Source organism: Dama dama, chromosome 5 (genome assembly GCF_033118175.1).
Source record: "Dama dama isolate Ldn47 chromosome 5, ASM3311817v1, whole genome shotgun sequence".
NCBI lineage: Eukaryota > Metazoa > Chordata > Mammalia > Artiodactyla > Cervidae > Dama > Dama dama.
This window is the reverse complement of record NC_083685.1, coordinates 102,751,844-102,776,127: the sequence shown is the minus strand read 5'-3', so window position 1 is coordinate 102,776,127 and position 24,284 is coordinate 102,751,844. Positions and strand designations below refer to the sequence as shown.

At 45.5% G+C, this 24,284-nt stretch overlaps 1 protein-coding gene across 1 annotated transcript in view; it reads left to right on the top strand.

Moving 5' to 3' along the window:
- Positions 1-4,214: 4,214 nt before the first annotated feature.
- The window catches only part of FBXW10B (F-box and WD repeat domain containing 10B), a 31,412-nt gene continuing 11,342 nt past the window's right edge, over positions 4,215-24,284 (top strand). The window contains exons 1-9 of the mRNA XM_061143524.1: positions 4,215-5,001; positions 10,498-10,674; positions 12,488-12,691; positions 12,786-12,913; positions 13,709-13,831; positions 14,892-15,001; positions 16,808-17,008; positions 20,696-20,817; positions 23,606-23,754. Coding sequence (XP_060999507.1) covers positions 4,497-5,001; positions 10,498-10,674; positions 12,488-12,691; positions 12,786-12,913; positions 13,709-13,831; positions 14,892-15,001; positions 16,808-17,008; positions 20,696-20,817; positions 23,606-23,754 — 1,719 coding nt within the window. The 5' untranslated portion in view covers positions 4,215-4,496. The remainder of the gene's footprint in view (positions 5,002-10,497; positions 10,675-12,487; positions 12,692-12,785; positions 12,914-13,708; positions 13,832-14,891; positions 15,002-16,807; positions 17,009-20,695; positions 20,818-23,605; positions 23,755-24,284) is intronic.

Below are 24,284 nucleotides of genomic sequence, written 5' to 3'. Positions count from 1 at the left end.
TCTTCTACGATGAGATTGGGGCCTGGAGGGGCTGTAGGGCTTGCCCACGGCCACAGCTCCAGTAAAAAAAACTGGGGGATTCCAGCCCATCTCTAACTCCCAAGGTTGAGCCCTCAAGCATGAAGTCAAGGCCAAATTGGATTGTAAAACTGCTTCTTCGGTGTATGTCAGCCCCACAGATTAAAACCCTAATTTATTTAGGTCTTTAGGAACAAGCTGCTTCTAGTCTGTAGCATTTCTGGGGGATAACATGCCCCCTAAACAGGTGCTTTGGGCCTCTCTGCCCTGTATGGGTTTCCTTGTGGACCAGAAGCTAATCCACTTTTACCTCTTCTCCAGGCTTGAGCTGTTAGCACTGATCTCCTTCTGGGCCTGAGTCCTGTCTTCACGATAATCTTTTACAAGACCAGCCTGGCCATGACTTCCACCGCCTTTCTCTGGCGGTAGCTAGTCTCCAAATGTGGGTGCGAGAACTGCTCATGCCATTTCCTGCCTTTTGATGGTGTTATAGTTGCTAAGTCATGTCTGACTCTTCATGACGCCATGGACTGGAGCCCACCAGGCTCCTCTGTCCATGGGGTTCTCCAGGCAAGGATACTGGAGTGGGTTGCCATTCCCTTCTCCAGAGGATCTTCCTTCATTGGCAGGGGGATCCATTCCCCCCTCAGCCAGGGGGGAAGCCCTGCTTTGCATGTAATACCTCATTTAATCCTTACACTGACATTGAAATGACACTGACACAGAATGATCTCTGTTGGTTTCCAAGGCAAACCATTCAATATTACGGTAATCCAAGTCTATGCCCCGACCAGTAACGCTGAAGAAGCTGAAGTTGAATGGTTCTATGAAGACCTACAAGACCTTCTAGAACTAACACCCCAAAAGATATCCTTTTCATTATAGAGAACTGGAATGCAAAAGTAGGAAGGCAAGAGATACTTAGAGTAACAGGCAAATTTTATCCTTGGAATACAGAATGAAGCAGGGCAGAGGTGAATAGAGTTCTGCCAAGAGAACGCATTGGTCATAGCAAACATCCCCAGATGGTCAACACCAAAATCAGATTGATTATATTCTTTGCAGCCAAATATGGAGAAGCTCTATACAGTCAGCAAAAACAAGATCGGGAGCTGACTGTGGCTCAGATCATGAACCCCTTATTGCCAAATTCAGATTTAAATTGAAGAAAGTGGGGAAAACCTCTAGACCATTCAGGTATGACCTAAATCAAATCCCTTATGACTATACACTAGAAGTGAGAAATAGTTTTAAGGGACTAGATCTGATAGACAGAGTGCCTGAGGAACTATGGACGGAGGTTCGTGACACTGTACAGGAGACAGGAATCAAGATCATCCCCAAGAAAAAGAAATGCAAAAAAGCAAAATGGCTGTCTGAGGAGGCCTTACAAATAGCTGTGAAAAGAAGAGACGTGAAAAGAAAAGGAGAAAAGGAAAGATATTCCCATTTGAATGCAGAGTTCCAAAGAATAGCAAGGAGAGATAAGAAAGCCTTCCTCAGCGATCAATGCAAAGAAATAGAGGAAAACAACAGAATGGGAAAGACTAGAGATCTCTTCAAGAAAATTAGAGATACCAAGGGAACATTTCATGCAAAGATGGGTTCAATAAAGGACAGAAATGATATGGACCTAACAGAAGCAGAAGATATTAAGAAGAGGTGGCAAGAATATACAGAAGAACTGTACAAAAAAGATCTTCATGACCCAGATAATCACAATGGTGTGACCACTCACCTAGAGCCAGACATCTTGGAATGTGAAGTCAAGAGGGCCTTAGAAAGCATCACTACGAATAAAGCTAGTGGAGGTGATGGAATTCCAGTTGAGCTATTTCAAATCCTGAAAGATGATGCTGTGAAAGTGCTGCACTCAATATGCCAACAAATTTGGAAAACTCAGCAGTGGCCACAGGACTGGAAAAGGTCAGTTTTCATTCCAATCCCAAAGAAAGGCAATGCCAAAGAATGCTCAAACTACCACACAATTGCACTCATCTCACACGCTAGTAAAATAATGCCCAAAATTCTCCAAGCCAGGCTTCAGCAATATGTGAACCATGAACTTCCAGATATTCAAGCTGGTTTTAGAAAAGGCAGAGGAACCAGAGATCAAATTGCCAACATCTGCTGGATCATTGAAAAAGCAAGAGAGTTCCAGAAAAACATCTATTTCTGCTTTATTGACTATGCCAAAGCCTTTGACTGTGTGGATCACAATAAACTGTGAAAAGTTCTGAAGGAGATGGGAATACCAGACCACCTGACCTGCCTCTTGAGAAACCTGTATGCAGGTCAGGAAGGAATAGTTAGAACTGGACATGGAACAACAGACTGGTTCCAAATAGGAAAAGGAGTACGTCAAGGCTGTATATTGTTACCCTGCTTATTTAACTTATATGCAGAGTACATCATGAGAAACACTGGGGTGAATGAAGCACAAGCTGGAATCAAGATGGCCAGGAGAAATATCAATAACCTCAGATATGCAGATGATACCACCCTTATGGCAGAAAGTGAAGAAGAACCAAAGAGCCTCTCGATGAAAGTGAAAGAGGAGACTGAAAAAGTTGGCTTAAAGCTCAACATTCTGAAAACTAAGATCATGGCATCCAGTCCCATCACTTCACTGCAAATAGATAGGGAAACAGTGGAAACAGTGGCTGACTTTATTTTTGGGGGCTCCAAAATCACTGCAGATGGTGATTGCAGCCATGAAATTAAAAGACGTTTACTCCTTGGAAGGAAAGTTATGACCAACCTAGACAGCATATTAAAAAGCAGAGACATTACTTTGTCAGGAAAAGTCTGTCTAGTCAAGGCTATGGTTTTTCCAGTGGTCATGTATGGATGTAAGAGTTGGACTATAAAGAAAGCTGAGCACCGAAGAATTGATGCTTTTGAACTGTGGTGTTGGAGAAGACTCTTGAAAGTCCCTTGGACTACAAGGAGATCCAACCAGTCCATCCTAAAGGAAATCAGTCCTGGGTGTTCATTGGAAGGACTGATGTTGAAGCTAAAACTCCAATACTTTGGCCACCTGATGTGAAGAACTGACTCATTGGAAAAGACCCTGATGCTGGGAAAGATTGAGGGCAGGAGAAGAGGATAACAGAAGATGAGATGGTTGGATGGCCTCACGAACTCAGTGGACATGGGTTTGGGTAGATCCCGGGAGTTGGTTATGGACAGGGAGGCCTGGCATGCTGTGGTTCATGGGGTTGCAGGGAGTCGGACACAACTGAGTGACTGAACTGAACAGTTGTCTCCCTTTTACAGATGAGGAGACTGAAGCATAAAGGGTTAAGTAATGCACCTGTGTTCACAGACCTTGTGACTAGCTGGGCTGGGGTCCAAACCCAGGAGTCTGACCCCAGACTCCCCAGTCTTCTCTGCTCAGCTGTGGTATCTCTAGACTCCAGGGGTTGGCATGTGATTGAGGCTTGAAGAGATCCCAAATATATGCTCAGGCCCAATGACATTTTTTTCACTAAGGAGTTTTACTTGCAGAGATTTCCAGTTAGAATTCTTTATTTTTTTAAAAAAATTATTATTTATTTACTGTATTATTTGTATTTCCTTGGCTGTGGTTGGGTCTTTGTTGTTATTTATTTACTTTATTATTTGTATTTACTTGGCTGTGGTTGGGTCTTGGTTGCAGGCCTTAGGATCTTCCTTGTGTTATCAGGGATCTGTCGTTCCAGTTCACGGACTCTGTAGTTGTGGCACATGGGCTTAGTTGTTCCTCGACATGTGGGATTGTAGTTCCCGGACCAGGGATTGAACCCACACCCTCTGTATTGGACGGGCAGCATCTTAACCACTAGACAGCCAGGGAAGTCCCCTGGTTAGCATTCTGAAACACTTAAGTTACTTGAAAAGTGAAGTGAAACTGAAGCGAAAGTGTTAGTCACTTGGTCATGTTCGACTGTAGCCTACCAGGCAAACATATATTAAGCATTTGTGTTTTCACTTTGATGTTAAGAAGATAGCTATAAACATATACAAGATCATTCTAACTAAACAACCATCCACAGAAGCCTCCATCTAATTTCATATTCATAAATATTTAAAATTCATTCACAACAACAACGGAAGCCTCAACACCAGGCTCCACCATATATTTTTCTCTTTAAAAGAGGTCCATCCACTAGCTAGATTTGACCACCTCTCTTCCTGTTGTTCTAGAAATGAGATGACCAGCTCTTTCAGAATATACAGCAACTGCCTCCCTCTGAGCAGCGCCAGGCTTAGGAGATTTACGGTAAAGGCATGTTTCCTAGGAGGTCAGTACAGAAAGCCAGACTCAACCGGCAGTTTCTGGGAGAGAGAAGCTCTCCACCCTGTTGCAGCCGTGTACCTTTTCTTTGGGAGATGTTCGTATTGGAAAAGGCTCACCTGGGATACTCATCAGCATCTCCGGTCCGTCTGGGGTTTGGCAGCGGACAAGGATAAAATGAGCTGGTCCTCTCGGGGCCATGGAAAACCTGGAGTCCAGGCTCAAGAATGCCCCGTACTTTCGCTGTGAGAAGGGGAATGATTCTGTCCCTGTGTGCCAGAAGTGTGAGACGTGCGTCCTGGCCTGGAAGATCTTCTCCATGCGAGAGTGGTTCTGGAGGGTGGGTGCTGGGTTCCAGAGGAGGTTCCTGGTGAGTGTCCTGCAGCAACTGGACAGCTTGCACTTGTTACACTACTTCCTAACCCTCCTGCAGACCACGCAGGGCAAGGACCTGGTCTATCACAGGGCCCGGGTCGACCTGAGCAGGAAGGAGCGCAAGAGGATCCGGTCCTCCTGGAATCAGACGCTGGACGAGACGGTGGAGCAGAAGATGCGGGAGGCTCTGCACTGGCTCCAGAACAGCAGCCAGCGGACGAAGGCCAACTACACGCTCCTGCTGCTGCAGATGTGTGACCCTGGCTTGCTGCTCACCGCCACTGACGTCGTCAGAGTCCTGTTTCTGAGAGAGTGGGGTGACGCCTCAGGTAAGCGAGGCCACAGTTAGAGAGATCCGGGGTCCCTGGAGACCAGGAGCCTGTGAAGGGATGGGGGGTGTGGATGAGCTCAGGTTGACGGGGCATTTCCAGATGGCAGGGGGTGGTGGGCTAAGTTGCTCAGTCATGTCTGACTCTTGGCGACCTCATGGACTGTAGCCTGCCAGGATCCTCTGTCCATGGGACTCTCCAGGCAAGGATTCTGAAGTGGGTTGCCATTTCCTTCTCCACGGGAACTTCCCAGGATCGAACTCAGCTCTCACCTGCATTGCAGGCAGATTCTTTACCGACTGAGCCACCATCCTGGTGCCTGGTCCTGTTAACCGAAGGAGAAGCTCCTGAAATGTGACTTCCTTCTAGAAAATGATGAAATGACACATGCAGAAGGAACTTTCAGCTGTCAAGCATGGCACAGGGACTTCTTCATCCCTGAAGGCCAGAAATGGCTGGTCCTGCTGTCTCTGCTCATTAGTGCCGGGCCGATTCCCGCCTTAACGCATTCAGGATTGAAGTGGGTTTGGGAGGGGTTAAGGTTACTGCTGACTTGTTTTGCCCTTCATTTTGCACTGCACGGAAACCAGGCCAAGAGGTCCAAACCTAGGACTTTTCTCCATTCAGTCAAAGTCAAAGTGTTAGTCACTCAGTCGTGTCCTACTCTTTGCGACCCCATGGACTGTAGCCCACCAGGCTCCTCTGTCCATGGGATGCTCCAGGCAAGAATACTGAAGTGGGTTGTCATTCCCTTATCCAGGGGATCTTCTTGACCGAGGGGTTGAACCTGGGTCTCCTGCATTGCAGGCAGATTCTTTACCGCCTGAGTCACCAGGGAAGCCCTATCTCCATTCATTCCACCGTATTCCTTGCTTGGACGTGAAATCTAACCTGGATGTGGAGTTTATCCAAAGCTGGGTCAGATATTGTTGTTTAGTCTCTAAGTTGTATTTGACTCTTTGCGACCCCGTGGACTGCAGCATGCCAGGCTCCTCTGTCCTCCATTGTCTCCCAGAGTTGGCTCAAATTCATGTCCCTTGAGCCGATGGTGCTATCTAACCATCTCATCCTCTGCCACTCCCTCCCGCCCTTGCCTTCAGTTTTTCTCAGGATCAGGGTCTTTTCTAGTGGGTCTGATCTTCACATCAGGTGGCCAAAATATTGGAGCTTCAGCTTCAAGGAGCATCAGTCCTTCCAATGAATATTCAGGGTTGACTTCCTCTAGGATTGATGGTTTGATCTCCTTGCTGTCCAAGGAACTTCTCAAGAGTCTTCTGGAGGCATGAAAGGACTGAATAAGGCTGGGATAGGAGTTCTCCATTATTGTTGTATCAGAATCACTCGGAAGGCTTATTAACACCCAGGTGGCTTTGGTCCTCCCCCAGAGCTCCTGATGCAGCAGGTGTAATGTGGGTTATGAGTCTGCATTGCTAACATGTTGCTAGGAGATGCTGATATTGGTCTGTATGTCTCATTTTGGGAGCCAGTGGTCCATTCTGTTGGTGAGAAGGTCTTGGCCAGTTGGACTAGGGCAGCAAAAGCAGCCAGAAAGGAGGCAAGGGACTGGGGTTGCAGGGGGCTGTCTAGAAAGGGAAGCAGAGGTTTAGCGGCATGGGAGAAGCTTGGAAGGGGGCATCAGATGGAGAGATTCAGAGGTCGAGCTCTTTTGAGAGTGGGGGATTCCTGCTGTCCACAAGACTTGGAGTGTGGTCCTGTTTGTAGACTCATAGGATTTCAAGAAACTTTACAGCTCCCTAGGGCACTATTAGGGGCTTCCCAGGTGGCTCAGTGGGTAAAAATTCCTGGGTTGGGAATTTAACAACCTATTCCAGTATTCTTGCCTGGAGAATCCCATGAACAGATGCGGGCTATAGTCCCTGGGGTCACAAAGAGTCAGATGCAGCTGAAGAGGCTGAGCACGCACGCAGAGGGCTATTAGAAACCTGATAAAGGCACTTGCTTTCTTTGGTGTGTCCAGGAAGTAAAAGAATAATCAGATGGAATGAAGAAGTGGTGGAGAAAGTCAAAGAATCCCGTCAGTTAGGTTAGAGATTGACCAGTCCAGCGCCTTTATTTTGTAGGTAATGATGCTGAAGTTCAGTGAATCTGAGTGACTTGGTTGTGGTCATCCAGTCGGGGGGTGAAAACCAGGCCTCCCATCCTATGCATCTCCCATGGGCAAGGCTGCTGGGGTCCAGCCTCGGCAGGATCCAGGGGGTACCCTCAGGATGAACGGCGTCGGCGAGAGAGAGAGAAGACACGTGAGACTAGCCTTGATAGGGCCAAGTCTGTGTTTTACTTTTTGACAACCGGTTTTATACCCTTTCACAGAACGTTTTCAAGGTACAAGATGCTTACTCATGATTACACAGGATTAGCATTACATCATTTTGTTTTTTAGGAAAAGCAGGATTTTTTTTGCTGTCTAATTCTATAGTAATTCTTAGCACACGATCTTCTGGCCTTGGGGCTATTAACATTTTATGCAGGTCAGGTGAATGTAAACCTATTTTCCGTTTTTATGGTGATCTTAACTGAAAGGTAACTGTCTCATAGGGAAATAGTACAGAGTAGAATTATATTCTTGTTAATACAAAAATTAATCTTTCTGCAAAAGTTGTCAGTTGCGTTTATCTAAGAAGTTTACCCCATACTGACTCTGTGACTTTGGTGAGGCAGCTTCTGCCTAGCACTCCTGACTGACAATTAACAACCATCTCATTGTTACCACACTAGGGCTAAGTTCTTATTTCTCTAGATCTTTAACTATATTAACAATGGTTTCTATAACACAACCTTAGCACATTAAAAGCAAAAACACAGCAAGCAAATCACAGCAAGCAAATCTCAACCCAATAGCCACCTATAGAATAATTTTTCTTATGTTTTCTAATAGGACTCCTTTACCCCTTAAAAAGGCCCTATATCCATTAGGGCTTTTATATAATCAGGTTCTTTATGCTATTTTATGATTAGGATATTATAAGCAATCATGCATATTAGTACCAAGGGCATAAATGCATTTGGCTAACAAACTACCAGCAAAGGAGTTTAAATTAAAACACTCCTTTCACCCTGAATAATCTCATAAAATACCACCACCTGGGAAACTTATTGATTAAAGTTCTAAATTGATTCTTATTTTGGAAGAGATCAAGGAAGGCCTTCCTGCCTGTGTCACAGAAATTAGGGAGTAGTCCATTGAGGCAGGCATCAGAAAGACAGATATCATCTTTAAGGTGAGCGCCGGGGGCAGCTTTTCGAAATCCCTGAAAACCTGATCTGCCTTGCCTGTCAGGCTTTCTCCTCGTGACCTTGTCATGGGTGGGATCTCGTGAGCTGGCCTTTTCAAAACCCCTGAAAACCTGATCCGCCTTGCCCGTCAGGTTTTCTCCCTTATGGCCTTGTTAGGGGTAGGGTCTCGTGAGGTGACTTTTTCGAAACCCCTGAAAACCTGATCCGCCTTGCCCGTCAGGTTTTCTCCCTTATGGCCTTGTCATGGGTAGGGTCTCGTGTGTTGGCTCCAGGCGCAAGGCTGCCCTCCAGACAGGGTAGCAGGCTCTGTCCACACATGTGCCCTGTTCTGCGGCCCTCCCCCACCGTAGGAATCAGCTCCTTATATTTACAGGCCTCCCTTTGCTAGGGGAGCTTCTCTCTTAAAAATGAAATTTTCTAATTTGACTCAAGGGCATTCATTCATATCACTGAAGAAAATTAAGTAAGTGCTTCAAAAAAGCAATCCCTCTTTCAACTCCTGCCTCTTTCTCTCTCTCTTTCCCTCCTCCCCTCTCTCTCAGTCTCTACCCTCGCGTATATAGAGAACTGATGAGGTTTGCAGTGCAGGCAGGGTGGCAAAGGCTAACAGAGGCTTTCTGTGACTTTTGTGTAGAAACTCAGTTCAGTTCAGTCGCTCAGTCATGTCCGACTCTTTGTGACCCCATGAATCGCAGCACACCAGGCCTCCCTGTCTATCACCAACTCCCGGAGTTTACTCAAACTCAAGTTCATTGAGTCAGTGATGCTATCCAGCCATCTCATCCTCTGTCATCCCTTTCTCCTCCTGCCCCCAATTCCTCCCAGCCTCAGGATCTTTTCCAATGAGTCAACTCTTCGCATGAGGTGGTCAAAGTATTGGAGTTTCAGCTTCAGCATCAGTCCTTCCAATGAACACCCAGGATTGATCTCCTTTAGGATGGACTGGTTGGATCTCCTTGCAGTCCAAGGGACTCTCAAGAGTCTTCTCTAAAACCACAGTTCAAAAGCATCAATTTTTCGGTGCTCAGCTTTCTTCACAGTCCAACTCTCACATCCATACATGACCACTGGAAAAACCATAGCCTTGACCAGACGGACCTTTGTTGGCAAAGTAATGTCTCTGCTTTTTAATATGCTATCTAGGTTGGTCATAACTTTCCTTCCAAGGAGTAAGCATCTTTTAATTTCATGGCTGCAATCACCATCTGCAGTGATTTTGGAGCCCCCAAAAATAAAGTCAGCCACTGTTTCCACTGTTTCCCCATCTATTTCCCATGAAGTGATGGGACTGGATGCCATGATCTTAGTTTTCTGAATGTTGCACTTTAGGCCAACTTTTTCACTCTCCTCTTTCACTTTCTTTTTTTTTTTTTTTTTTTTTTTGAGACATAGAACCTTGTGCCATCAACATTCATAGCTTTATTAGATGCATTTTAGTAAATCCTTTGCTCAATCTACTGCTAACAGAGCATCCTGAAGAGGCAAAGGCGCTCTGAAAACGCTAAGCACACAGTCATAATCAGGAACAAGGGCCAATTTTAAGATTGAGTGAAGGAAAATCAGTAAGAGCATAAAAAGGTAACAAAATATACTGACATAAAAATATTTTCATCTCAGTTAATAACATTAACAGCTCAGTTTACTGCATAATATATTATAAAAAGAAAAGAAATATTAATTCCTTCTTGTACTATGGTAGAGCATACAACAGATGTGTGAAGAACCCAAAATGCGGTAGTTATTTCTCAGTTAGCATTAGTTGATCTTGAATATTAAAACTAGATGTATTGAAATTTATGGGCTTCCCTGGTAGCTTAGACAGTAAAGAATCTGCTTGCAATGCAGGAGACCTGGGTTTGATCCCTGGGTTGGGAAGATCCCCTGGAGAAGGGAATGGCTAGACACTCCAGTATTCTTGCCTGGATAATTCCATGGACAGAGGAGCCTGGTGGGCTACAGGCCATGGTGGGTGGACTCGACTGAGTGACTAACACTTTCACTTTCATCAAGAGGCTTTTTAGTTCCTCTTCACTTTCTGCCATAAGGGTGGTGTCATCTGCATATCCAAGGTTATTGATATTTCTCCCACTCGGAGGCCCCTAAATAAAAACAAACATGACTGGCCTGGTCTGTTTTGTGTAGATTTAAAAGAAACCAGTAGACCTAAAGCCACTTTTCTTCAGCACTTCCTCTCCATGCACTTGCTTCAAGGGTCACTTGTCTTGGTCTTTTGTTTTTCAGGGATCGACCCAGACTTTACCAACATGTTTTTCATCCCTAAAGAAGGCCACACACACTCGTGTGACACCTCACAAGCCTGCTGGGCAGCTGGAACCAGGCACACAACCTTCCCGTTGTCCAAAGCTACAGGAAAAGCAAGCTTGCGTGCCTTTGTGCGGGGGGGAACAGCCACTGCTGGTAAGCCCGCTGGTGGCAGCAAAGCCCAAGGGGAGGGGTCCCCATGGACCTGGAGGGGCTGGCGGGTGGTGGCATCTGAGGAGGACAAATGTGGGCAACTCACACTCATTTGTTGTCTACGAAGTGGGCTGGGCACTCTGGTGTTTATTCCCTCATTTAATCCCATGTCTGGTAAGTGGGCTTCTCCAATGGCTCAGCTGGTAAAGAGTCCAGCTGCACTGCAGGAGACACAGGTGATGCAGGTTTGATCCCTGAGTCAGGAAGACCCCCTGGAGGAGGAAAATGGCAACCCACTCCAATCTTCTTGCCAGGAGAATCCCATGGACAGAGGAGCCTGGTGGGCTAATCCATGGGACAGAGAATTGGACACAAGTGAGCGACCGAATGTGCATACGCTCACTGGTAAGGTGAGAAACAAGGATGAAAATCAGTCAGTGTGACCCTAAGTTTCCCTCTGCCCTAGGTTGTATCCCTTGGTCTAGCCCCCCGACCTCTGGTACAGGGAAGGGGGGGGGCATCTCCAGAATCCAACCCACCAGGAGCTATTTTTGCAGCACTGGATTCAGTCTTTTTATTTATTTGTTTGGCTCTGCGAGGTCTTAGTTGTGGCATGTGGGATCTTTAGTTGTGGCATGAGGGACCTAGTTCCCTGACCAGAGATTGAACTCAGGTTCCTGGACTGGGAGTGCAATCTTTACCACTGGGACACCAGGGCTGTCCCTGGATTCAGTCTTGAGGTGGAAACAAGAGCAGTGGGGAATTGGGCTCTGACCTTAAGGCTGTTCTCAGTTGGTTTTTGAATCAAGACACATACATGGAATAAATACAGGAAACACAAAGCATAGGTTCTAAAACGCTTTTTATACAGAAAATTTGAAGTTTCAAAAAATAGGTTTGTTTTTGTTGTTGTTCAGTTACTAAGTCATGTCTGACTCTGTGTCCTCATGGACTGCAGCATGCCAGGCTCCTCTCTCCTCCCCTGTCACTTGGAGCTTGCTCAAACTCATGTCCATCGAGTCGATGATGCCATCCAACCATATCATCCTCTGTTGCCCCCTTCTCCTCCTGCCTTCCATCTTTCCTGGCATCAGGGTCTGTTCCAAGGAGGTAGAACAGTGTTATCGTCACCCGTGTAACTGTCTTCCAAGCTCAATAATCATCACCATCTTGTCCATCTCATTTCATCCACCCCTCTCTTTTCAAATTGTCTGAGACCTTTTCTTGTTGGGATCCTTTAAAGGGAACTCTGGACACCATGCCTTTTCACCAGCAGGGCAGTTTTCATGCTGCAGATGTCACCTTGAGCTGGGAATGCTGAAAACTACTTGTGTGCTTGGTTAGGGGAAATTGTATTTTCACTTTGGCGGAAGAAATGACCAGAGCTCAGTGGCCTCAGGGTAGACTCTGACAAGCTCTGTTTCGGTGGCGGAGCTTTTGGCAAGGACTTGCTCTAGGCCTGGTGGTGGTGGTAGTTTAGTTGCCAAGTCGTGTCTGACTTTTTTGCAACCCCACATAGAGTTGGACACTATTGAGTGACTAAGCACACACACACATGAATTGTAGCCCACCAGACTCCTCTGTCTGGATTTGGATTTCCCAGGCAAGAATACTGGAGTGGGTTGACATTTTCTTCTCCAGGGGATCTTCCTGGCCAAGGGACTGAACATGGATCTCCTGCATTGCAGGCAGATTCTTTACTGGCTGAGCCACCAGGGAAGCCCAAAAGTGCTCGGAGAAAGCACTTGTCCGTGGGTGGGCTTGGACTCATCCCAAAGATGCCTTAGCTGTGCCCCCTTTCCCGGTTTCCCTCTAGAAGTACAGTGGAAGAGTTCACTCCAGTGTATTTCCGAGATGAACAGGCTATTTTCTGAAAAAACCAGTGTGTCCAAATCAGGCTGGGCCCCGGCCACTGATGTGCTGCTGGATCTGGACACCGTCAGAGAACTGTCCTCTGGGGTCAGCAGGTACCGCGACTTCATCCGCCAGCTGCCCATCCACCTCTCCAAGTATATTCTAAGTATGCGGGGCTTGTTGGGGGGTTTCTCAAGCACCCCCTCTCCCTCACTGTGGCCCAGGTTGGAGGTTCCCAGGCCCACCTCTTGTTTTTCCAGGTTTCCTGGATAGGAGCACCTTGAACAGGTGTAGCTTTGTGAGCCAGCACTGGGCGGCGCTGGCACAGCAGGTCAAGACCGACCTGTCCATGCACTCCTTCATCCAGCACCAGATCACCTTCCTGCAGGTACAGCCTGTCTGGGAGGGACAGGTCAGGCCAGCCTCCTTTCTGCCAAGCCTTCCCGTCTGTGGTGGCTCCCGAGCTGGCCTCCAGCTCCACGTGGGCTGCTTCCTCATTGCCTTCATGTCCAGACTCTCGGTCACCACTGACTCTCTAGTGGGAAGCACCCTGTCTAGAAGCCCCGCAGGCAGAGAGAGGCAGAGCCTTCCCCACGCCCCATGGAGCTGGGAGCTTTCCCCAGGAAGCCTTACCAGAGCTTGTGCCATAAGAGAGCCTCACGTACACAGATGTTTATAAGGCCACAAAGTGTATTTTTAGGTTATGCTGCACTATTCCCTGGATAGTAACCACCTCTGGCATTTACAGTTCTGTCTCTTGCCTGAAGCCTGACCCTAAATCAGGGGTTCCTGATAGTTTGGTTTTTTCCCCAGCAGAGGGAGGGGACAGGAGACAGATGAGGAGGCCTTGAGGCAGGCCACATGCTGGAGGCTGGAGACCACCCACTGTTCTTTTTTTTAAAAATTAATTAATTTATTTTATTGGGAGGCTAATTACTTTACAATATTGTAGCGGTTTTCCCCATACATTGACATGAATCAGCCATGCCACCCACCATTCTTACTGCTCCTCCCTGGACGTTTGATGTCATTACCCTCCTCGAACCAGTCTGCCCACACTAGTCGCCCAACTCCCCAGGCCCATGCCTTCCCAGGCCAGAGCTTATCCGTCTTTCAGATCCTGCCAAGTACTAGTTTTTATTTTTTTCTTGGAGTGTAAGAACACTTCTGTTATTTCCCCCAGGGGTCCTACACCAGGGGGATAGACCCTAATTATGCCAACAAGGTTATTATCCCAGTTCCGAAAATGACGGATGACGGGAAGCGCCTACGTGTGAAAAATCAGAAGTGGAAACTGAGAACAAAGGTGGGTTCTGATGGCATCTGGGGTAAGTGACTGTAGGGCGTCCTTTCTTATTGGCCACTGAAGGCCGAAGTCCAGGCTTGGACCTCACGTAAGGATGTCAGACATCAGAGGGTACAGGATAGAGCATATTATGGATGTAGGGCATGGAGGATATGGGATAGAGCATATGGATGTGGGGTATGGGAGGTGACGTACCCTAAGAGAGAGGCCAGAGTCCTGTGCTGTGTGTGTGTAGGCAAGTGATTTCCTCTCCTTAAGCCTTGTATTCCTCATCTGTTAAGTGAGGGCTCATTTGGGTGTCTTCTTGAAGTTCTTCCTGACTGCGGCTCCCACGCCAGGTCCTATGTCCATGAAGCAAGCATCTAGTGGGCAGCTCAGAGCCAGGAGCAATGTGAGGATCACTGGGTGTCCTCACCGGCCTGTCCCTGCGTTTCATGGCTGCAGAGGTCTGTGGCTGGGGATGGGGAAGGAAGTGGGGGCAGGGCCTCTCTGAGGCTACCCTCTCTGAGGCTCAGCTGTCTCATCTGTGAAATGATGAGAATACTTGGGGGGGCAGGTGACATGCTGTGTGACGCAGCTGTGAGGAGGTGAGGGTTGCTGATGTGTGAAGACCTCGACACACCAGGCACAGAGCGTGCAGCAGTGATTTCACTTGTGCCTCGAGTTCCCACAAGTATGCTCTGTACTTTCACATGTACACAACATGAACATGAATCCCCGGGTTTCATGAAATGGTCAGTCAAGGGGCACCAGTGACTTTATTTTGCATGCATCGTGGTCCTGAGCTCAGTTTAAAAAAGTTGTGTTATCAGCAGCACCGGATGTTCACAGAATCAGAGGTGGAAGAGGAATCAGGACCCTCAACTCAGTATTTTTGCACTCAGGGGTTCCTTTTCTCACTGGTCGGCCCCTTCCCCATCACCACGTAGTGGTTGCCATGGCCTGAAGAGGAGGAGGCCATGGACCCCTGCACCCTTTCCAGGGGGGAATCCCAGGGTGCATGTCTGGGGCCCTGGGTCAGGTTGCCCCTGTCCTTTGACTGCGGGTGTTCCCTTGTTAGAATGACTACAACCTGTGGACTGCGTACCAGAACCAGGAGACTCAGCAGGTGCAGATGGAGGAGAGGAATGTCTTCTGTGGCTCTTACAACATCCGCATCCTCTCTGACATGTAGGTACTAGGCTCAGAATCTAGGGCCCAGGGCCCCTGGACTACCCACGCAAGCATCTGAGGATTCCCATGACCCTCGCTCACTGGAAAAGCAATCCTTCTTTACCTGAAACTCCAGCCCCAAACCCATCTGGAGACTTGGTGCTTGATTTTTGCACCATTCTCAGTAGAGGGTGGGCTTTCCTGGTGGCTAAATGGTAAAAGAATCTGCCTGTCAATGCAGGGGACTGGTTTCAGTTCCTGGGTGGAAAAGACCCCCTGGGGGAGAAACTGGCAACCCACTCCAGCATCCATGCCTGGGAAATCCCATGGACAGAGGAGCCTGGCAGGCTACAGTCCATGGGGTTGCAAAAGAGTTGGACATGACTTAGTAACTAAACAACAACAAACAGTAGCGGGTGGAGGACACTCTGCCCTTACAAATTTTGGGTACACTGACCAGCAACCTTTTGCACAATTCACATGCATGAAATATTTTAAAACTATCTTTACTGTTTAATTCTTATTCTAGAAGTAATATATCCTCACTGGAAAAAATTTCCACTAAATGCCAGAAAATGTATAGAGAAAAAGCAATCCCTTCTATAATCTCATCATGTAGAGATAACTACCATTAATTTTGATGTCTATCATAGAATTTTTTCTGGGCATGTATAAATACGTATTTTAAATAGAAATGGGGCTATTCTATACATATTTTGATAACCCACTCTAGCAAAGTACTGTGTCTTTTCATGTTAAATATTAAAATGGTATTTAAGGTAACTATGTAGTGTGACATCATTTGAATATGCCAGAAGAAGATCCTTTCATAATGTCAACTTCCTGACATATTTTAGATCTAGAACTTCACTTTTTATTAAAAATGTTTTGTGAAGGACATCTTTTATTCTGTTTTTGGTTGTGAACCTTACTAACAAACTGCATCTTGACTAGTCAAATAGGGGGAGGACAGAACAGATGGGAAAAGGCAAAGATGAGTGTTTATGAATAGTATGGTGATATGTGCTCTTTAGCAGAGAAAATGACAGGTTGAACTCTAGATATCACAAATGGAATGAGGGCAAAATTGTCAGGAATTGCTCCTCGTATTTAGAGTGACTATCCATCCCTGTTTATCCAAACAACCCTGCTTTATTGTGTGGTCCTTGAGTAATTAATAATAGTGTCCCCTTTCATGATAAAAAAATATCAGTTTGGACAATAAATTTTTTGGTCATCCTGCTCATATTTTATCTATTTGCTAATAATCTTGTGATTGGAAAATTAATTCAACTCACCCTATTTTGTTGGATTTCATACTGATTGAGGGCAGGGTCCATCCATATCTTACTCATCTTTGTGTTTCCCATGAGCACCTATTAGCACAAGACTTTGCCCCTAATGTAGTATGCTCATGGGATATTGGTTAAGGGAAACAATAATGACAGTAGTGGGATATGCAGTCAGTATAGGGCTTCCCAACTGAGTTCCTCTGAGGTTTTCTGTGAAAAAAGGTTTCCATGGTCAAATAAAGCAGAAAATGCTGCATACTCTGTTCTCTGTCCTGGGGATTTATTATACATTAGCAGAAATTGTTAAAATAATTGTGCCTTTTGTGTTTAGGTTTTAAATCTGCTTGAAATGCATTTTTATTACAGTGTGAGGTAGGGATCCATCAGGGCTTATTAACATTAGGCCTTGCCTTCTGCTACATCCCTTGCTGGATGGATTTTCCATGATGGCATTGCTATAGGCAAAAGGCACTGTACTAAGTAGTTCCATGGTTCTCTTCTCTCATGGTGCATCTTTTTCCTGGCAACTCAGGTGGGACCGAAATAGAATCATCCACTATTCTGGAGGTGATTTGTTAGCCGTGTCATCCAATAGAAAGATCCAGCTTCTGGACATCATACGTATAAAGGAGATACCCATCAGGTTTCGAGGCCATGCTGGGAGTGTCCGGGCCCTCTTCTTGTGTGAAGAAGAGAACTTTCTCCTGAGTGGGAGTTATGACCTGAGTATCAGGTAAGTGGTCCCAGAAAGTTGCGGTCCTCAACTTGCCCAGGCCTAAACACAGCTTGTGGAAAAAGCACGTGTGCTTTTACGTTTTTTTGTACTTATGCAAAAGTTATCCTAAATGATGCTGACTTCTAGAATAACCCACACTTTTTTTGGCAAGATAAAAACCAAAAATTTGTATATTGTTTAAACTTTGAGTGAGATAGATTTATAGCAATTATTAGATCTATTTTCTAGCTGAAGTTTGCGAATCAGAAAGTATTTTCTTTAGTATTCTTAGATAAAATCATAATTTATATTTCTTTTTACGGATTCCTTCAGGGGAAAGTAGTTTTTTTGTGGGCGTGAAACCTGGTATGGAAGCCAAATAGTGATAAAAGTATATATATACACAAATATTTTTAAACAATATAATAAATACTCATGTGCTCGTTACTCAGGTCAAGAAGGAGGGCATTACCATTCCCCAAATCTCATTATGTGCCTTTCTCTTATTTTTTCTTTCTTCCTCCTGATCAGTATAAATTTTATACTTAAATTTTTTTTATAGTTTTGCTACCTATTTAGGTATCTCCAGATATATTCACTACCTTTGTCCTTTCTTGAACTTAACATAAATGTAGTTGTGTTTTAAAAATTCATGTGTACTTGATTCTTGCACTAATTTTGAGATTCATCTTTATGATATAGATAGCAGTAATGAACTTATTTTCACTGAGATATAGTATTTTATTGGGTGAATACATCATCATAACTCATTTATTTACTCTTCAGTTGGTGGATATTTGCATTGTTGTTAGCTCTTTATTCTTTCAAAGATTACTGCTGTAGACATTCCTGTATGTGTTTTCTGGTACCCATGTGTATGAGTTTAAAAAATGTTTTATTGAGGTATATTGACATACATATTGACATACATATATTTTATTGAGGTATATTGAGGTATATATTGACATACAATATATTAGGTGTACAATATAATGACTTGATATATGCATATATTGCAAAATGATGACCCCAGTGAATTTAGTTATATCCATCACTGCATATAGTGACATTTTTTTTTCTTGTGATGAGAACTTTCAAGATCTACTCTCAGCAACTTTCAAAAATACAACACAGTGTTGTTGGCTTGCTTTTCTATTCTTGCATCAAAACTACCTTTTTAAAAAAGACAATTTTTATACAGCAGTTTCAGATTCACAGCAAAATTGACAGGAAGACACAAAGTTTTCCAATATACCCTCTGCACCCGCACATGAATATATTCTCTTGTCCTCAAGATTCCCCATCAGAGTGGTACATGTGTCACAACTGATGACCCTGCTTTGACACATCATAATCTGTGCTTTCCTGATGGCTCAGTGGGTAAAGAATCCTCCTGCAGTGCAGGAGATACAGGAGATGCAAGTTTGGTCCCTGGCTTGGAAAGATCCCCTGGAGGAGGAAATGACAACCCACTCCAGTATTCTTGCCTGGAGAAACCCTTGGTCAGAGGAGCCTGGTGGGCTACAGTCCATGGGGTCGCAAAGAGTTAGGACACAGCTGAGCGACTGAGTATGCATGCAATTACCTAAAGTCTACAGTTTACGTTAGGGTTCACACTTAGTGGTATACTTTGTATGCATTTGGACAAATATATAATGACACATATCCATCATTATAGTATCATACAAAGTATTTTCACTGCCCTAAAATCCTCTGTCCTCTGCTTATTCATGCTTCTCCCAATCTCGAACAGCCATTAATCTTTTTACTGGCTCTGTAGTTTTGCCTTTTCCAGAATGTTATATAGTTGAAATCATACAGTGTGTAGCTTTTTCAGATCTTCTTTCACTTAGTCATATTCATTTAAGGCTCCTCCATGTCTTTTCATTTCTGGATAGCTCATTTTTTTCTTACACTGAATAATATTCCACTCTCCGGATGGACCACAATTTATTCCTTCATCTACTGAAGGACATCTTGGTTGCTTCTACATTTTGTCTGTTAGGAGTAAGTGGCTATAAGCATCCATTTACAAGTTTTAAAAAATATTTGTTTATTTATTTGGCTATAATGGGTCTTAGTTGCAGCACGCAGAATCTTCATTGCTGCATATAGGATATTTAGTTGCAGCATGTGGGATCTAGTTCCCTGACTAGGGATTGAACCCAATCCCCCTGTATTGGGAGCATGGAGTCTTAGCCACTGGACCACTAGGGAAGTCCTCATTCCTATTTTTCTAAAAACATTTATCAAATACCTTTTCTGCATAAATTATGAAAACAACCTGGGCATATGGTCAACCATGCTGCTAGGAGGTAGAAATTCAAAACATGCTTTTTTTTTCAGACCACTGGGACCTTGTTAAACTCAACTATGTATGCATAGCAGGCTCTGATGAACAGATAAAGGCCATGGGACCTTTAGGAATATTAGAAGGAAAAATCTGACAATGCCTCCCTGCCCAAATCAAAAGAAACATTTACTTATTGTTTATTATGTGCCAAGTCTCCTAATATATGGGATGAGTACCATTATTATCCCCAATTTACAAATGAGGAAACTGAGATAGCAGGTGATTCAGTAACTTATTTGAGATCACACAGCCAGTGAGTGATGGATATGGGCATGGACCTCAGGCAGCCTGGCTCCAGAGCCCAGTCTCTTGACATTATACTTTGTCCTGTCACAAAGTCAGTATGAATGATGGTTGAGAGACCTCAGGCAGGTTTGTATATTAAAAAAACAGTGTGACTCATACATGTTTCCCATATATCTCTTAGATATGCTTTGTGTGTGTGTGTGTGTTTAGTTGCTAGGTCATGTCTGACTCTTTGTGACCCCATGGACTGTAGCCGACCAGGTTCCTCTGTCCTTGGAATTCTCCAAGCAAGAATACTGGAGTGGGTTGCCATCCTCCTCCAGGGGGTCTTCTCAACCCAGGGATGGAACCCAGGTCTCCTGCATGGCAAGTGGATTCTTTACCACAGAGTCACCTGGGAAGCCCTAGATATGCTTTAGAAATGCACATAAAATAGTCTGAATCCAAGTGGCACATGTCAGTTGTTCTGTTGTTCTTGTTTGAAGATCAGCTCCACCACTGAATCAGTGTCATGGATTCTGAGCCTGGTGATTGTTTTAGGGACCCTTCCACCTGATGAAAAGTGTTAGCCACTCAGTTGTGTCTGACTCTTTGCAATCCCATGGACTGTAGCCTGCCAGGCTCCTCTGTCCATGAAATTAAACCAGTCCATTCTCCAGGGGATCTTCCTGACCCAGGGATCAAACCTGGGTCTCCCACATTGCAGGCAGATTCTTTAACATTTGAGCCACCAGGGAAGCCCAACTTGTGACAACCAAACATGTCTTCAGACATTGTCACATGTCCCCTGGGAGTGGATGTCACCGCTAGTTGACAATTTCTGCATTACTGTATTTAATATTTCATAAACCTATGAGATAATTGTTATCATTTCCATTGTATCAAGGAGGAAATGAAGTTTTCACCAAAGTTCAGTAGCTTTCTTAAAGTTACACATAATAGGTGCTGCAACTGGGATTCAAATCCAGGCCTTGGACTCTGAGCTTAATCATGAAACTCTGATGCCTTCCAACTACCTATCAGCCTAAAGGAACTCTATACTGTTGAACCCTTGGGCCCTCAGAAAGTCTTCAAAGCATCTCTTTTTTGTGGTCTGATTCCTGCAGATACTGGGATCTGAAGAGTGGGGCTTGTATACGCATCTTCAATGGCCACCAGGGGACCATCACCTGCATGGATGTGTATAAGAACAAGCTCGCCTCTGGAGCAAAAGATTGCCAGGTAAAAGGTGAGAAAGAAATGCCTCAGACTCTCTAAGATGTTTCCTTAAGCCCATGGGTTGACAGAAGACTTGTTTTGCTCATTTCTAAAGGCAGTTGCTTATCCCTTCATCCATCTGTTTATGGATCCATCGATTCATTCAGTCAGTGACTGTTGGTTGAATGCTAGGAGCTATGCTAAGTGTAAGGAAAGCAGCATATGCCATGGCCCTTTCCACATGGCTTTCTATTTCCTCAAGAGCCTCGTGGTCTCCTAATGGAGACAGATATATAAATATATCACGGAGGGAAGAGTAAATATGTGAATGACAACAGTCGCTGTTGAGTACTGACTTTGGGACTGCGATGGGTGCTTTACATTATCTTATTTCAGTCTCATAAGTGTTCTATGGGGTGGATAAGGGATCCACGACTCAGAGAGAAAAACAATTAGCCCGGAGTCAAAACTGCTAAGTGGTTGGGTGGGGATTTGAACCTAGGGCTGTCTGGTTCTAAAACGTGTACTCCAGCGAGTTTGTGGAAGTCTAAGTCACCATAGAAATAAGAGTAAAAGGGAAAGCACTGCAGGCAGGGTACTGTTTGAGTGTGGTCCTGAGGATGAGTAGTTCTACATGCAGAGGGAGCATGTAGGGCATTTCAAGCAGAAGGAACAGCTCAGGCAAATCACAGAACATGAAAGAAAATGAAGAATTGAGGGACTTTCCCTCTGCTCAGTTGGCTGAGCTGTTGTGTGTGGTGTTGGCGATCAGGCAGGTATGTTTGTTTGGGGCCAGGTTATAAAGGGCCTTCTGTGTTGAAAATTGAGCTTTATTCTGTAAGATGTATGAGGCTGTAAATGCATTCTAAGCTGAGAAGCGATATGATGAAATGTGTATTTGAGAAAGACTGCTCTAGTGATATTGTGGAAGAAAGATTTGGAGAGATGGCAACTCTGTGGGGACAGGGGACAAGTTAAAATACTACTCAGTCTAGAGAACCTCTGGATGTCTTCAGAATATCTGAGAATAGGCAAGTGTGAAGTTATCGGATGGATCTGAGTTTACAGGAGATGGTACATACAGAGGGTGGGGCGGGTGGGATTTCCAAATGAGAACAGGCAGGACTTCAGCACCAACAGGAGATGAAAAGCAAGAAAGAAGGGTGAAGGGTGAGGTCAGACTTTATAACTCAGGCCATTGGGTACACAGAAGGACCACTGATGGAAATGGGACCTTGGACGAAGAGCAGGGTAGGGGAGGGATGGAGGAGAAGATGATGGCTTGTATTTTGGACACGTTGAGTGTGGCAGGCAGAAGAACAGCCAGACAAAGATGGTCCCATCCTAATCCCGGAAACCAGTGACTGTGTCACCTTGCATGGCAAGAAGGACTTTGAAGATGTACTGAAGTCAGGGACCTTAAAATGGGGGTTGGGTTATTGGTGTGGGCCCATGGGTCATCACTTGGATCCATAAAAACAGACATTTTCTTATGTGTGACCAAAAGGAGATGTGACTGTGGATGAATGGTCAGAGAGATGGAACGTTGCTGGCCTTGAAGATGGAGAAAGGGGGTCGTGAGCCAAGGTGTGTGTGTGGGACCCTAGAAGGTGGAAAAAGCAAGGACATGGATTCCTTCCCCCCGCCGCCTGGAACTCCCTAAAGGAGCACAGCCCTGCTGACACCTTGATTTTAGCCTTGTGAGGTTGTGCAGTGAGATAATCCGTTTGTCATTTTCAGGCTCTAAACTGATAGTAATCTGTTACAGCAGCAATGGGAAGCTAATGCATTGAGTGCGGAGTTCCCGCAGACGCCCAGGTGAGGGCAAAAAATCAATGTAGAAAAGCTTACTCACATAGTTTGGGTTAATGGTTAGAAACATGGTCTCTGGACCTAGACTCCCTGGGTTCAAATCCCAGTTCAATCTGCTCACCACCCCTGTGATCTTGAGCAGGTTACTGAACCTCTCTGGGTTTCAGTTTCCCCATCTGTACAGGAAGGAGTAATAATAGCTTTGTCTTGTAAAGATGAGTTAATGCATGGCAAGCATTTTGATTGGTGCCTGGCTCACGGCTAGCGTGGGGTGGGTGTGCACTGTGGTTAGTATTTGGTCCTGTGATACTCATTCCATTGCCTAAGGAAGAAAGTTCTTTGGGGGGGCTTTAATGTTCTCATCACTGAATTTGTGATGCCCACTGAATTTGTGATTCTCAGTCTCTTCCTTCAAGCTCAGTTCTCCCACCACCCGTGGACTCTCATATCCACCCAACATTTACGATAAGAGAGGTGGGGGCTCTAGCACCATCTGTGTAGAAGCAGCAGTAGATCCACCCTTAGCTGTGACAATCTCTTAGAAGTAAAATCCAAAGGTCAGATTCAGAAATACTTTAAAATGTAAATGGAGATAGACAGCTTTCTCATCTTTGGGGGTGGGTAGGAGTTGAGGGTCAGGAGACAGCATCTGGGAGGAATCATGCCCTGAATACCTGCCATGATTTTCCTGAAATCTACCCTAGCGTCTTTCAGGCTTGAGGAGGAGGCTTACTGGAGAGGAGTTGTCCACCTCTTAGACGAGGAGGCTAAGTTCCAGGGTCAGAGCCAAGGTCTATGCATTGCTGGATCTCCCAAGGGCTATGAGAGGGGAGCCCTGGGTTGCAGGTACATGGACTATGGGTGAGAGCATGGGGGTGCTGGACCAGGTGAAGCCTTCTGGAGTCTGACATGATGGGCTCGGCTGGTCTCAGCTTCTGCGATGGGGTATGGAGCCCCTTTGGCACCTTCTCCATGCACCCTCTTTTCTCTCTCCCCTTCCCTTTCAGAGTGGGATATAGAGACAGGGAAGTGCCTAAAGACCTTCAAACACAAAGACCCCATCCTGGCCACCAGGATAAATGACACATACATCGTGAGCAGCTGTGAGAAAGGCATGGTCAAAGTGTGGCACATGGCCATGGCCCAGCTGGTAAAGGTGAGGAGTGGGGATGTGGGGGAGGGGACTAGGGGGAAGGGCTAGGGGTGGGGACTGGGGAGCAGAGTGCTGCGGGTAAGAGACCGGAGGACACTGACAGTCCACCTCCAGGTAGCTCCCCAGACCACCTAGGGTGGTTGAGAGGCAGTCACCAAAAGAGGGTGGTCCTGAGAAGGGGAAGGGGAAGATCCCCTAAGAAGGGGCCATTCTGAGTTGGTTGAAGGTCAAGGCCCACGTGAGCCACATTGTCATGGGTGGAGGTGGTGGAGGCTGCGTTCTGACTCCGCCAAGACACATGGACTCAGCGGGGCCTTTTCACAATAGCACAGGTAAAGTACCTTTTCTTCTTCTGGAACATTTGACCCTGATTCTGGCACGGGGTCTGGGAATGAGCAAACCACAGTGATCTCCTCTTGCCTCTCTTCTGAGAAGAGAATGTTGGCTGTCTAGAAGGTGATCGAATGTTTACACGCAACAAGTGTTCTTGCCGGATGGGCGGCCCCCATCCCTGGTGGGTGGTGCTGAGATAT